The following is a 15,009-nucleotide window of genomic DNA, read 5'->3' on the forward strand; positions in this document are numbered from 1 at the left end:
CTACCATAACTCTCTGGTGATATCATTATGGAAGGCAAGAGTTGCAGTTTTACCCTAACAGAAGTTTTTTAACTGCTTCTAGGCAATTTGACAGGGTAGAAATGGTGTTAATTTCAAGTGATTAACAAAATGCTTCACTGAAGTTGAGGCTATAGCAAGTCAAGAGGGTATAGTTTGAGGGTCTTTGAAATGCTCTTAAGGTTATATAAAGTGTTTGCATTTTATATATGTTTGTGCACATACATTCATGTAGGTGGGTATATGTCTCTACCCTCCATAATGTTCTTTTATCCAGCAGAAAATTTATTCTGAACATAATAAAATAGACATGTGCATTTGCCACTTTACTGTATGCACTTCTACTCTGTGTGATCATGCTCAGCAAAACTCATTTTTACTGCAGCTTGAATGATTTTATGAATAGGGTTTTCTTTTGTGCTGTACACTGTTATATATACAAATAAACTTTGTAATTGAAATCACTTTTAAATTCAAATATGTTACAATAATTTAAGCTTTATAATCTTTGTTTTCAAAAACTTTTTAGAATATGAAGTGTTACTGAGGAAAGAAATATGAAGTGTCTGTATCTGTATCTGTTTCCAATATATTACTAAGGTTTACACATCTGAGAATGTCTTGAAGATTATTCATGTTGAAGTTTTTTGGACAAAGGTTCATTTGATTACCAAATATCTTTTTTTTTTTAGCCTGAATCAGAGTCAAGACATCATTCTAACCCAGTACCATGTCTCAATTTGAGAGATTTCCTGACGTGGAGCCGCGTTTGACTTTCTCTGTGAATCAATAACCCAAGACTTCTGTCTTGCATTTTCTTCCCATTTAATGCTTGCATAGACTTATTTCTAGGCATTTAGAGTAGGTTAGGTCCATTAGTTGGGGCTAGCGAATGTAAAGCTGCATACCAATAGTTTTCAATTATTAAAAATCCAAAGCTTTCAGTAGAGGAAAACTACTACTTTAGTACCAGTGACCTCCTGTACATGTAGCTGAAGAAAGACAAAAAAATATTGAAAATCTAGGCCTGAGATTCAAGTGCTTTCTAAACTTACATAAAAATATAATAACACTTCAGTAGCTGCTCCTGTAAGTTCTACAATGTCTTTGCCTACTTTTTTTTTCATAATTTTCATTCTGAAGGCCCTAATTCACTGTCCACTGAAGTCAGTCACTTGGGGGAGCATATCCTGTTTCCTACTTTTGGTAAGCCTTGCTGATCCCAGTGGGATGAGCGCTTTAGTTTCCCGGAGTGTAATGCAGGCCATGTGCTGAAGCACACACTCTGTACCAGGACTATCTCAAGCAGTACAGCATATGTTGTACTAGTCAGTTGCTGGCTTACAGGTGGAACTTCCGAGTAGATTTCTTTACCGGGACATTTTTGTCCATCATATTAAACTAATCATATTGAGTAGTTTGCTGTACCACCTGTCTGTAAGAACAAAACTATACAAATAGGGTAGAAAAAATAGGGAAAAGGTCAGTCTTACTGTTGCTTAATCATTACTTCAGACTAACATATTTAAACATACACTTCTGTGTGCTGATGCAATTTTTCTGTTAAAAATTTTCTGTTACAGATTTTTTTTCTTCCTGGTTCTATCAACTGAATTGCTGAAAACATCAAAGTGCTTCAGGCTTATAACATCCACTCTTTTCTGCTTACAGGTTTTTATAATAAATTCTTCAAATATATTCTTTCTTGAACCTGCAAATGAATTTAAACCTCTGCTGGATGAACACACTGATATGTGCAAGCGCATTCTTAATATCTATCGCCACATGGTAGTCCAAGTGACTATGGACAAGAAGACATGGTAATATGCTAATGCTTTTATCTTAGATTATTAGTTCACAAGACCAGTGTGAAAATTTACTTGGTAGTAAACACAGTAGAGTGGTATTGGTTAGATGAACCAATCTAAATGAGTAAATACATGGACTTGAACATCACAGACAACTTTAGAATAGGGCACGTTATCTGCTCTGTTAAAGCCTCTAGTAAGCTCCTAGGTTATTTGCAGCAGCTTAGCCCTCAGTGAAAAATGGACTAAGCTGGGATATACAGACCGCTGTTAAGGTGCTAGTGATGATTTTTTCCAGGACATTTTGCTGATGTATCAAAGTGTTAAAATATGAAAACATACAAAGCTTCACAGCCTTATTTAAAAATAAGCAAAAAATCACCAGATACGCATGGATAACTGTTACAATCAGATATGTGTTGTCCTTGACCTGTAATTGTATACAGCAGTCTGCATACTGTGTAACTGTGTCGTTCCTTTCCAGTGCTTATGGTGCCTAGCAGGTACAAGAGACCTGCTTTAAAGCAATTTCTATTATTTTCGGAAACCCTGCTTTAGAGTAATTTCTGTTATTTTCCACTCCTTTAAATAGTAGTTTAAATCAGGTAGTATATTGCCACCATTCTTCATTGCAAGGAAGAAGTATTAAGGCGATTTCAAATGTCTGGTTTACTCCATTTTAACTTGACTTGCATTCAATCTGTCAGTAGTATTTCCTGAACTCTGGGTAAGTAAAGCTGACACTACATGTCATGTCAAGCTTGTCTCCTCTATTGAGGAGCCAGTCAATGTAGGCACTGGGAAATTTGGGAGTGATAATGGAAAACAGATTCTACTAGACTAGGTATTTTCTTTCCCAGTTTCACATCAATGTAAAGAAGGAACTCTAGACCACAATGGCAAAGATTGTGCCACACAAAATAATTTATGAATTATGCTAATGATAATGTAAAATTGCCAAAACCTGTAATTCATAGGCAAAAAACCCAACAAAAAACTTAGACTGAGAATACAGTTAAAACTTGCCTCTAATTTCAGGCTATTGAAAGTGATAGCAACTGAATGACTTAGAAGAAGATATTAGAGGGCAACAGGGATTCTTCTCTCTTTAAGTGTGAAAAAAGATTGGAATAATGTCTTTTGCAGCAATCATGTTAGCCTCTTTGTAAACATTACATCCCTTTTGGAATGTGTTTGAGTAAATCAGGCTTGATTATTGCCTTTTAAAATATCTGGGTATATACCAAAATATAACAAAATGGTAACTCTAAGTTTAATAATGTTTTGCAGGGAGCAGATGCTACTTGTGCTGCTCAGAGTAACTGAATCTGTGCTGAAAATACCACCCCAAACTTTCTTGCAGTATCAAGGAAGAAAAAACTCCACTTTAGCTGGAAGACTGGCAGGACCTCTGTTCCAGGCAAGTAAACATAAATTCACATTAATTAATTCAGCCTAATTTTCACAAATAGATTAGATACAGCAACCACTGTTGGCTAGTTTGTCATTGTAGATTGCTGATATGGTACCCAGATTATGTGGGTGTAGGTCAAAGAGCTGGTTACATTTGTTACTTTCTGTCCTATATTTTAACGACACTGTGACAACAGTATTTGCGGTACTGTAAAATTGAAAAATTGCTGTCCTTTAGTTGAGTTGGAATAACTGGCAAGGATAACTGGCAGTGTGTGCAGTTTCAGCTTGCTTCCATAGCAAAATTAGCCCAAGTCAGCATGAAAGCTTCTGTGTTATCCATGCCTAACCAATGGATTTTTTATTTCTTAGAGAATTCTGTAATTCCTTACAGAAAGCTGTAGCAAATTCTTTCAAAGTTGATAGTTGCAAAGTACTATGGTGGTGGTGTCTCAGTGACTAGGATCTGTAGAGACTCCACTTTATTTAATGGAACAAAAAATGAATACACAAGATAATGAGTTAATCCAGTTGTTCTTGTATCTAAGTCAGAACCCTGTGTTAACAGCTGATAATTCATTAAAAATCTGTGTGTACTTGTGAGGAAAACAATGTCGGGAATACACAGAAATTTCTGTGGCACTTAGAAGTTTCCTTTCACAACACCTCCAACCTCTGACAAATAGTAACATTTGAATGTTGTCAGCTTATGTTCACAATCCAACTTTTCTCTGTTCTTTTAGACTCTTATAGTAGCTTGGATCAAAGCAAATCTAAATGTGTACATTTCTCGAGAACTTTGGGATGACTTGCTGTCTGTAATGTCATCACTGACATATTGGGAAGAGCTGGCCACTGAGTGGTCACTGACAATGGAGACACTTACTAAAGTATTAGCTAGAAACTTGTATAGCCTGGACCTCAGTGACCTGCCATTGGATAAATTAAGTGAGCAGAAGCAGAAAAAACACAAAGGCAAAGGTAAGAGAGCACTGTATAGACATCATTTGAATTTGAGCTGGTGTAATGAGGTGCTGAGCACAGGATAATTTTGGTCTCACCTTATTTTGTATACCTAATTAGGCATCTCTATTACCTGAAATAACCTTGTTCCTTTAAGGTAAAGCTGCTTTTTAGAACTACCACAAAATCATTTTGTTTAGATTCATTTCTGCAAATGGGCACATTTGGAATGTAGTTCTTAAAAGTGTGTTGAGTTTAAACGAAAATGCTACACTGTAGTGGGTTAAGCCTTTCTCATTTTATCAAAGCAATTAAATAGCTGAGTCCCAGTCATAACTTCTTCAAAGTAACAAAGACTACTCAGTTGGTGAAAATCAAGCCATTTCAAGCACAATTGGACTATTGACCCTGAAATGCTAAAAGATGAAATGTAAGGTGAACATAGTTTTGTTTGGTACTAATTGAGCACCAGCCCATAGTAAAGACAGGTTTTGTTAAGATGATTTTGTGGATTACTTAGGAGAAAGTGTAGTTTTAATAATCCATATGAGTGTTTTTAAACTGATTCCTAATAAGAAAATAGTCTATAAGACATAATATGGGGAGGGGAGGTGGCTGCTTATAATTGTACAGTTCTGGAATTAGTAAGGCTCAGGAAGTTTTTCCTCCTAGACAGAGGTCTGGATTGAAGGTTGCAAAACCTGGATTCTTTTCTCAGTGCAGAGACTGACCTTCTGTGCATGACCAGTTGAAATAATTTGATTCCCACTTTTGTAAAAAATGGATAATGATAATATTCTCCTTTAAAAAGTGCATTGTTATCGAATAGTGAGAGCAGGATTATATTTAGAGTGAGTAATAAAGATGTAAAAACATGTAATTTTTAGTCTACTTTTTACCTCTCTCTGATTGATTACTGTGCTTCTCCAGTGAAACTTGAGGGAAGGTGCTTCCTAGTACTATCTTATGGTTTGTCAGTGAGAAGCAATCTATGTGGATTCCCTCTCTTAAAGAGGACTTTGCTCTAGGCTGTTTTTTGCTAAAAACATTTCACATGCTTCCATTTTTTCAGAAAAGAAAATTACAGTAGTTTAATACTACCAACACTTCTGAAAAAGTTTGAGTATCCCTCAGTGTTAATGCTGGCTGAGCTTTTGAATTCATGCTTGCTTTGGTAACTTAATTTAATCCATCCAGCTTTAAAGTTGTTTGAAAGAACACACTGACAATTATCTGGTGATACCAGAATAGAAGTGAATACATTTGCAATTTTATTTTTGCAGGAGTTGGGCATGAATTCCCAAAGTCTTCTGTTGATAAGTCCTTCTCTAGAGGCTGGAGCCGTGATCAGCCTGGACAAGCACCAATGAGACAGCGCAGTGCTACAACCACTGGCTCTCCAGGAACAGAAAAGGCAAGAAGTATAGTACGGCAGAAAACAGTTGGTAAGTATCTGTAAGAGCTGATAAAAGTGACATTTGAGAAAGGGTAAGGAATTAATAGCTGACTTCTGTAGCAATGTGGATAGCTTCTTTCCACAAAAGTATACTATCTGTAATGATTTACACATTAGTTAAATGTGTAAATTATGCAGCTTTATGTGTTTTGAGGGGAGCTGAATAGCTTGTGGTTACTAGAATTACAGTTACTGCAAATGAAAGTAATGCAGGTGATATATTAATTCTTAATGAGTTTGATCACATGCTTAAGCTGGATTGGAAAATAATACTGTTGTGTGTATATGAAGGAGAAAAAAGCTGGAATGGTTTGAGCAATGGTGCGGATGGGTGGGTAACAGAAGGTTTCTTAAGTGTGTGTTTTCATAAACTGCACAAGATGGGTTGAGAACTTTGAAACTGTGCAAAGAGAAGTGGGAAAATACGTGTAAGTGTGCATAGTTTATAAAATGTGCTGTCTTTTACTATAATCTGAAAATTGCAATAATGAAAGATTGACACAGATGTGTGCAATTCTCCATTCCTGAAGTCACCTATTTCTGAATTTTATTACTTGCAGATACCCTTTGTTATAAATGAGTTATGCTGAACAATGCTTTAGGTGAACTCCTCAAAAGAAGACTCATTTATGTTCATATGATTTTCTTAGACTGTGTTAACAGGAACTGGACTACAAATTTCTTTACTCTGTTGTCTCATCTTGATGATCTCAGTGCTGTTTCTTATGTGAAGGAAAATTAAGCTGATTCTAATTTTGTATTTAAAAGAAGAACCTTTTAAAGAATATCTCTAACTTTTTACTGTCTTTGTAGTAGTAGTGGCTTTGGTCACTTTGTGTTGTTACTTTACTGATACTTCTTGGAAATAGATACATTCTTACAGTTTTTAAAATTGGGGATGCATATTGGCAGTTGAATATATAATTGTGCTAGCTTTCAAGAAATTGACATTTTTGTTCTTTTCCAAAAACATTTTAAGTTAATTTTTTTAAGTCACAGAGGTTATTTAGACCAAGTTTTTATTTGAATATCCTTCAAAATTCTCCATTTAAATTTTTTTTCTCTCCTAAGGCTCTTGTTGATGTGGGAGAATTAATTGTCCTGTAAGGCATATGGAAATGAAAGAAAATTAAGTCCCTACTCCAAAATTTCCTGTCTTTTTTGCACATTCAAATGCTATACAGCTTGTTGTGTATCTCATGCTGACAGCACCTGTTTTCCTCATGAATCACAGATACTTTAAATGTAATTTCTGCTTCTCTGTAGATAGTTTGTTATTAACAGTGATGGGGGGTTTGTTTTAAATCTTAATTGCCTTAACAAGATAAAGTTCATGTTAAAATTTTTCCTTTACAAATTGTTAATATTTCAGATACTCTGTCCGAAGGTTATGTTGTTTGGTCAATTTATTAATGATTTTGTTTTGCTGCAATTTGAAAGATGGCTATTTATATGATGTTAGCCTTAAAATGACTGGAATATATCCTAATCAAGCTATATATTAACCTGGTTAACAGCAGAGTAATCTGATTGTAGTTTCACTGCACTTTAGCTTCCATGGTTTTGTTCCTTTCCTCCAATTATCTAACATATTTGGTATTAATAAGCTAAATTTGCATTGCTGCAACCAGGTAAAATTTCAGTTCTGTTCATGCTGTAGAATACCAGCTGTTGACAAGCATCCCAGCATTGCTAGGATGATTTTAAAAGGCGGTGATCTTAAAAAGAGTTGTCAGAACCAGAATCCCAAACTCTTCAGCTTTTCTGAAGGTTAATGAGGAATATATTACAAAATGCTAGATATATCTTAACTGCCTGAAGACAGTTGTTTGTTATTGCCTCTCAGGTCTGCAAAGAGAACTGTTCAGCTGCTTCTTAATCTGTGCCATTAATTCAGGGCGAAATAATAAAAAAGTAGTCACAATAAGTAAAATCTAGAACATTTTGCTGGTCAGATCTTCTCCTCCAGTTTACCATTATGTCTGCAAGCTAAATCTGAAATTGAGTCAGACTTTAAATATGTTACATAATATCTGATATGTACTGCGTTCCCTTTGATTGTGACTAATATATACTCTTAATATCTGAGTTGGGGGGATGTGCATGTTGAATATTTTATGGTAAGAAAAAGCTGGGGTTTCTTTTTCATCTGTTTTATGTTGTACACATTTTTGTGTACATCTGTGTACCTCTATTTTTTGAGCCATCATCATGCCAGCACACATTTATTGCTGCACCAAATATGTGTGTGTGCATGCTGCTCAAATAAAAAGCTTCTTTGATATGCAGTGTGTACATTTTTAGCCTGAACTTATGTAAAGTAATTTTTGGAAAGGGCCTTTAAATATAGTATGCATATGGGTTGAAAAATCTTCTGTGAGGTTAGATATAGAAGTTTTGGCTTAGGCAGTAGGTTCTAGTCCTATAACAATATTGTATCAGAAAGAATTTACTTATCTATTGCTCTGCTTTTGTATAGACAGTAGTAGAACGTTATAAACTATCAAATATCGAGTCCATGTTCTGATACTAAGTCTGCGTCCACTTAACTATCTAATTGAATGTAATATGGTGGAAAAATATCCAGTCAAATTAAAAGGAAAACTTTATGTTGAAATTTGTAAACAGCACAGTATCCAATATCAAAAGCTTGATTTACTTAGAATCATGTAGGCTGGAAAAGATCCTTAATATTTACTATATAGTTTGGTTTTTTTCTCTTGCCTACATTAATTGTAAGATTAACAGTGATGACTGTAATGCACCTAACTATAACTGTATCCTGAGTTTTTTTACTGTATCTCTTAAACAAACTGATACTAAAGCCTTACACATAATTGCCTTTTTTAAAAAAATGGTTTCTGTCTTACCAATTTTACTAGAGTATTGCTTCAGTCTTAAAAGGTCTGTCTTTCTGAATTGTTTTTTCAAACTGAATTTACGACTCCACCTAAGTTGTTCTGCATTTGTCAAATATATTTTCTGTTCTGTGTGACCTACCCAGGTTACCTGCATGTTGTTATTAGCAACAATTCTTTAACCTGGTTTAGAAGTGTGATGTGCTCAACTTTCACTGCACTCCATTCATGTACATTTGATTCATACATCTCCCATGCAGATCAGGAGCACTGTTTTGAAAGAATATATATAGAGAGAAAAGTTTAGACTGATTAAGTGTTGCACTGACAATATTTATGTAAGATACACTGAAATTTCCTTAAAGAATTTTATCAGCAATAATAAAACAAGCTAGCAAATTTACAATAGTTTGAAAGGAAGCTGCTTGAAACAACAAATACTACATTTGAAGAACTTCCAGTGTACGTTGAGGTTAAATGCAGTATTAGTTCTTGCTATGTCTTACTCTGACAAGGAAAAACAAATGTCAAAGATTCATTTAAATCTCTTAGAAAAGCTGCACATGTAACCTTGGTTGTAATACCGCAGTTCTTATGTAAGTTTTGTATTCTGTAGGACTGTTGGCAGAATGTGAGATATGAAAAGGTGAATTAACATTGGTTTAGCAAGATTTATCAATTAAAAGCCAGACCTCATGGATAAAACAATTTAGTGCTTTTCACTGTCAAACCATTTCACTTCAGTCATTTCATTTTTAATGTGGAACTGTTAGAAGCTTTATTGCAAATTTCTCCACACAGAACTGATGATTTTTTCCTTACAATTTTGAATCTTTTTTGGAGAACATGAATTCAAGAGTATGGGTATATGTATAATACAAAGATGCATTTTCAGGATAAAATCAAATGAAACTAGAAAAATGTAAGTGTAGTGCAAGTTACTTTTTCTGTTAAAAAAAAATTCAATTTCAGAATGCTTGTGGAGTAACTTTAACTTTGATTTTTCAACCCCTGATGCAGTGGGAAAATGTGTTAATTAGCTTCTTGATTTCAAATGCAAAATCTCTGTAATTGTCATGATAAAGGCATTGTTTCTGCTTTACATAAAAGTTGAAAACTCAGAATGTCTTATGTGTCCACTGATTTTTTTTCTTTCTTACAGCTCTGCCAATATCTGCCGTGCTGAAAAGTTTTAATTTTTGAATTTTCTTCCTTTTTATCTTTGTTTTCTCTGTTGCTGCTTTTTCTGTGACACAAGCCTTTCATTATAGTCACTCTTCTTTTTTCCTTCCCCACTTCTTTCTTTTCCTTTTTAAAGCCATGAGAAGCCGATCCATTGGTGAATGTGCTCTGCCATCGGCCTATATACGCAGTGCTAAAAGTGCTCCTGTTCTGATCCATACTTCCAAACCCTTCTTGCCTGATATTGTTCTCACTCCCCTTTCTGATGAGCTTTCAGGTAGTGCCACCTCTGCTAATTTCTGCACCCCCTTTATCACTTTTTTAAACCTTCTGCTTTCAAATTCTGCTAAATCATTAAATTTTTCAAAGTAAAAATACTTTGGGGATGGTGGGAGAGGGGAAGAGATTAAGAATTGATATTTTGAGTTTTGTAAGATACCATGCTATTTTACAATTCATTCTGGAACTGTTAGAAGTTAGTGCTGTGCCAATGTTTATGATCATAAAAGAGAAAATTTGAGAAATCTCTTTGCTTTTCCAATTTATTGGTGAGCAGCAATATAATATCTGTCTACCAGAGGGTACAACTAATCTAAAATTTTTATTTTTGATGAGTGAGGGAGGGAAAGGAAGAGCTTAATTTTACTTTAATTTGCCATTTACATCTTTCTGTGTAAATTTTTTAATTCAGTGTCACAGACATTGTGTGAACAACCATGAGGATACACTTTAGCTCCCATGAAAAAAGACTATGGTATCATATAATATGCTTTAGAGTATGACTGTTTTTCATTAATATATAAAAACATTTAAAAGATCTGTAATTTGAAATTCTCAGGTGTGATGTTTGGTGTTCTTTTCCAAATGATCCATTTTTCAGAACTGTAGTTTTCTTCAACATTCTATTTGGTCCAGAAGGGTGGTTGGCTAAAAGTTGGATGGTAGCTTATTTTGGATACTTTTCTCTGAACAAATAGGTTCAACAATTAGAATTAGCACATACTTTAAAAATGCATGTTTTCAGATAATGTAATTTTTGCAGATATTACATTGGTATAAATTAGTATTGTGTTAAGGCTGGCAGTCGTTATGCCTTTGTATCAATGACTGGAAAAAAAAAAGAAAGCACAGTGGGAGGGCTATATATATAGTCAAAATGACGTAAAAATACAAGGACTTAATGGCAGTAATGTTTTTATGAAAGACTTTTTTTCTTTTCTGTCTCCTTTGCCTGCCCTTGTTACCTGAAAAGTACCAAGAACTGTAACTTCATAATTGTATTTTGTCATGTGTCACAAAATTCTTGTTGTGAAACAGAAACTTGGTGCCGTGGTATGCAGTCTGAAAACATTAATGGAGAATCAGAAGAGTTCAAAAAACCTAGTCCAGAGAGACCAGACTTAGACAATGAACAATTACAAAGTATTTGAATGTAATTCTTGACACCACAAACACAAATTATATGTAATAAATTAATAAAAGTATGAGTGCAAAGAGTATCTCTTCTGGGATGCAAATTATTACAACTTAGAAGATGGAGTTTTTTAGAGATGTAGATTCTTTAGAGATGAACAACCTATTAGAAAATGGATCTTACCTGGACATAGCATTGTTGGAAATAGTCAATGCTTAATGAAGACCTTAAGAACACCTGCAGAACGGTTATGAGCTTTCACAGTGAACTATTATGTGATCACATAATTGCTGATACTTAATTATCCTTTCTTAAAGAAGGAGAAAGTGCTTTTGTAGTCAATTTTATCATCCATATTTCTGAAAAGTCCTGGCTTGCATATTACTTCTAATGAGTCCCAAATCTTATGGTTCTCTTACTAATATCTTTATGTTGATATTTACCCAATACAAAAACTGCATGATCAATGTAATTATGAAAGTGATGTTACAGACCTTTGAACTTCTAACACAGAAAAAGTCCTAAGCCCTTCCTGGTTTTGGTGTCTTCTCAACAGATGGGTGTTGCAGCAGCTCCATGATGTGCCCAGGAATCTTTAACATTGCCAGAAAACTAGAAAGCTCTAGTAAAGAAAAGCCAGCTGTTAGAGTGTTGGTGGGGAATAGCAGGTGATGGGGATAGCAGAGAAAGGGAAACAGTGTCCACTGGATCAGAGTGCACTTTGCTCTTTTAATTTTGTGCATTTTTCAATTGTGCTCTTTCTTCCGGTTTTTTTTTTGAACATGAAGCTTTATCATTTTCCTTGCCTTTTCTTCTTGTATTAAATATATTGTTTTCTGAAAGCCTTCTGTTTCCAGATATACAGCGTGTAATTTGGGAAGTAATCAAATTGTTTCTATCATAAGTGTATTCTAGATAATTAATGATGTTTAGCTAGCTTTGACAGACCTCCATCTTACTACAGGATTATATTAATATCCCTGTTACCCAAAATGACTTTACGATGCAATACAATTTGAAGGAGAGGACATTCCAGAATAATAGGATGCCTAATATTAAGTTTTTGGAAGTAATATTCAGCTTCTTTTTAGCTGTGAAACTTATCATTGAAAGGTGGACCCACTGAACACTGGTGAATCTGGACAGGTAGTCTAATAGAAAGTGTTTATGACCAAACTTTTACCTTATGTACCGTATATTAATTTTCAAGAGTGAGGCAGAAAATCTGACTATAATTTGTGAGATATATTGTTTCTGCTTGAAGATCAATCAGTAGATTGATAAAATATATTGCAAAAGTTCAATATTGACATCCAGTCAACTAGATAATAGAGGATGCTTTTCCTAATGTTGTAATTCCTTCATGTAGTTTCTGTTATGCTATATTTCCATGTGCAGAATATTTGCAATTTTTCAAATAGGATACAGAAAGTGGAAGCGATGTACACTTCAAGATGTTTAGTTAGTGTAGTGATTTGGTGTAGTATATTTATTGCAAATCTGCAGTATTTCTGAAAAGAACTTTCCTTTAGCCTGTCAGAATCGTAGGAGATCCAGTCTTACACATTTACAAGATAATTAGCAAAATGGCCATTCATTATGGAACTGTTGGAGATTTTCAGATACAAGACCACTTGTGAAACTGTGTCAGTGCCATGTAGGCAAGATTCCTAGAAGCAGTGAGCAAACTAGTTAATTGCAGGTGGGAGATTTTTCCTTATCCACTGGCACTAAAAGAGTCAAAAAAGTATTAACATGAAAGGGAGATGCATATTATGTCTTTACAACCTTGCTCCCAAATCAGTAAGTAATCATTAAGATGAAATATAAAGAAATCATAATTGTAATGTTAATATGGCTGTAATTACTCTGTAATCCCAGAAACTCACAGAATGCATGTGCTCTTTTTTAGAAAACCAACAAACTATTGAAATCTGAGAAGCAAAACATGTTATTTGTTCTCTGCTTCCTGAACTCACTTTCCATGTTGAAATATAAACCTGTCCCAGCGTTCTTGGTCAGAATGTGTCTCTCTATAAGTTTGTGTTGTAGCATATCTACCACATGCTTGATGTTGAAAAGCAACCTTCTCTTTCTGCCTTCTAGCAGCAAAAGCAGAGGCAAGGTTGATTTAGGAAAATTGTGGCCAGCTGCACCAATTTCAATCTTTTCCTTACTGTACCATATGATGAGCCAGGGCAGCGTTCCTTGTAAGGGTGTGCAGGGTCAGATCCACAGTGTCAACCTGCTGGTACAGAGTTGCAATTTAGAAAGTCCTCGGGAGTTTATGGTGTCCCAGTCTGAGTGTGTACCTGCGTGCAAGGGTGAGCCCTGGTTGTGAAGGAGCAGTTTGTTTGGGTTTTTAAATATTGTCTGTGTTTTCAGTGCCGGTATTGCAATAACATTTTTTATTTCCTTAGTTTCTTCCTGTTCTAGAAAAAAGAAATCTTTATTGGTACAAGCACGTGTTTGTTTGAAGATGTGTACTTGTATGTGCTTGTCATGAATATGTGAGCACCTAAAATTAATTCTGGATCAACATTGAAATAAATCTAGCTGGATTTATTTCAATGTGTGGAGCTGCTTTGTGTGCATTTTGAGTTCTCTGTCCAATTGTTTTTAACATCTGAGGTCACGATCACTGCATGCATGCAGTATGCAATTCCTAGGCTGCTGCTTTAGGTCAGGTTGAGTTTATAATAGGTATGAAAAATGCATACTGAGAGCTCAAGATTACATCACTGTATGATAGTTGCATATATTAATCTCATATATAACATCATGTGTATGTTTGACTGAATCCTGCGGTCCTTTCTTTGCAGCTGTAAGAAACAGCTTGAGACTATGTTAGCATAACCTCTGTTAATCTCTGCCTAAGTCAAAAGGGAGTTTGAAATAACAGTTCCAACTAGACACCATTCCTTTCAGAGAGCGTTAATTCATGTAGTTCGTAATAAGTTGAACAAGAACAATGATGGGAGATTTGCTTATCAAATCTGAAGAGAAAAAGAATAATAGATTGTGTGGTATTTGATGATTTTTCAGTTCATGCTTATTTTCTGAGATAGTGTGTCTGTTCTCTTTTTTCAATATAGATCTCTCAATTTCCTGTCTAATAGCTTCTTTACAGTGCAGTAAACTTTGTATGAGGTCAAACTTTTACTTTCAAATTTTCACTTCTTTGAAAAATTGAGCATGGACATACCACTTTTCATCTTCTTGGAACATGTGTTTAGTTAAGTACAGACATATCTCGTTCCTATGGTTTATATGCTTTGTTCAGAAGTGGAATATGAGAAAATGCAGCTCGAGCTCTAACATTCTCAGAAAAATGCAAGCAGGTCAAAACAGGTTTTAAGGGGACTTCAGGTTATCAATATACAATATTACTGAAATATGTAGAGATCAAGAAAGTAATATTTTGAAATATTTAGTAATATTTATCTATAATGTCTAGTAATAATAGAAACATTTTAAGATATATACATAGTTATTTTATTTTAGCTATAACACATCAAAGTTAGGGAAGGGAAAGGGGCTTAAATTTTGTTCTGGTGTTTAGTAAATTCACCACTGCAGTCCTGAAGTTAAACCCTCTAGACAGAGCAACAAGGTAAGTCTGTTTATTGTGGCAAATAACTCTTTATGGTGTTCATTTGAGCTATTTACTGTTACTACTGATCTTGAAAGCATCTCTACAACTTTTCAAGTAGTAGGTAGTAAAAAATTAATCTGGGGAATAAAGGATTCTGTCAAAAAGAAACCAACAGAAAATTGAGTAAAGTGGTTTTACCTTGCTGTTTAAGTGCTTATCTCACAAAAGGACTGCAAGGGATAGCACGAATTCTTGCAGTTAGTTGAGTTGTCTGTAAGGGATACTAAGTTTGCCTATACTGG

General features: G+C 34.7%; 1 protein-coding gene across 2 annotated transcripts in view; it reads left to right on the forward strand.

The window, feature by feature from the left end:
• Positions 1-15,009, forward strand: part of RALGAPA1 (Ral GTPase activating protein catalytic subunit alpha 1) — a 131,537-nt gene that overhangs the window by 29,476 nt on the left and 87,052 nt on the right. The window contains exons 13-17 of one of the 2 annotated variants that reach the window (XM_085061879.1): positions 1,690-1,838; positions 3,117-3,246; positions 3,983-4,220; positions 5,486-5,647; positions 9,835-9,975. In XM_085061879.1, the coding sequence (XP_084918005.1) occupies positions 1,690-1,838; positions 3,117-3,246; positions 3,983-4,220; positions 5,486-5,647; positions 9,835-9,975 (820 nt within the window). The remainder of the gene's footprint in view (positions 1-1,689; positions 1,839-3,116; positions 3,247-3,982; positions 4,221-5,485; positions 5,648-9,834; positions 9,976-15,009) is intronic. The other variant, XM_085061880.1, reaches the window with a different exon arrangement.

This window comes from Lichenostomus cassidix, chromosome 5, assembly GCF_008360975.1.
Source record: "Lichenostomus cassidix isolate B80296 chromosome 5, HeHo_3.0, whole genome shotgun sequence".
In the NCBI taxonomy this organism is placed as follows: Eukaryota; Metazoa; Chordata; class Aves; order Passeriformes; family Meliphagidae; genus Lichenostomus; species Lichenostomus cassidix.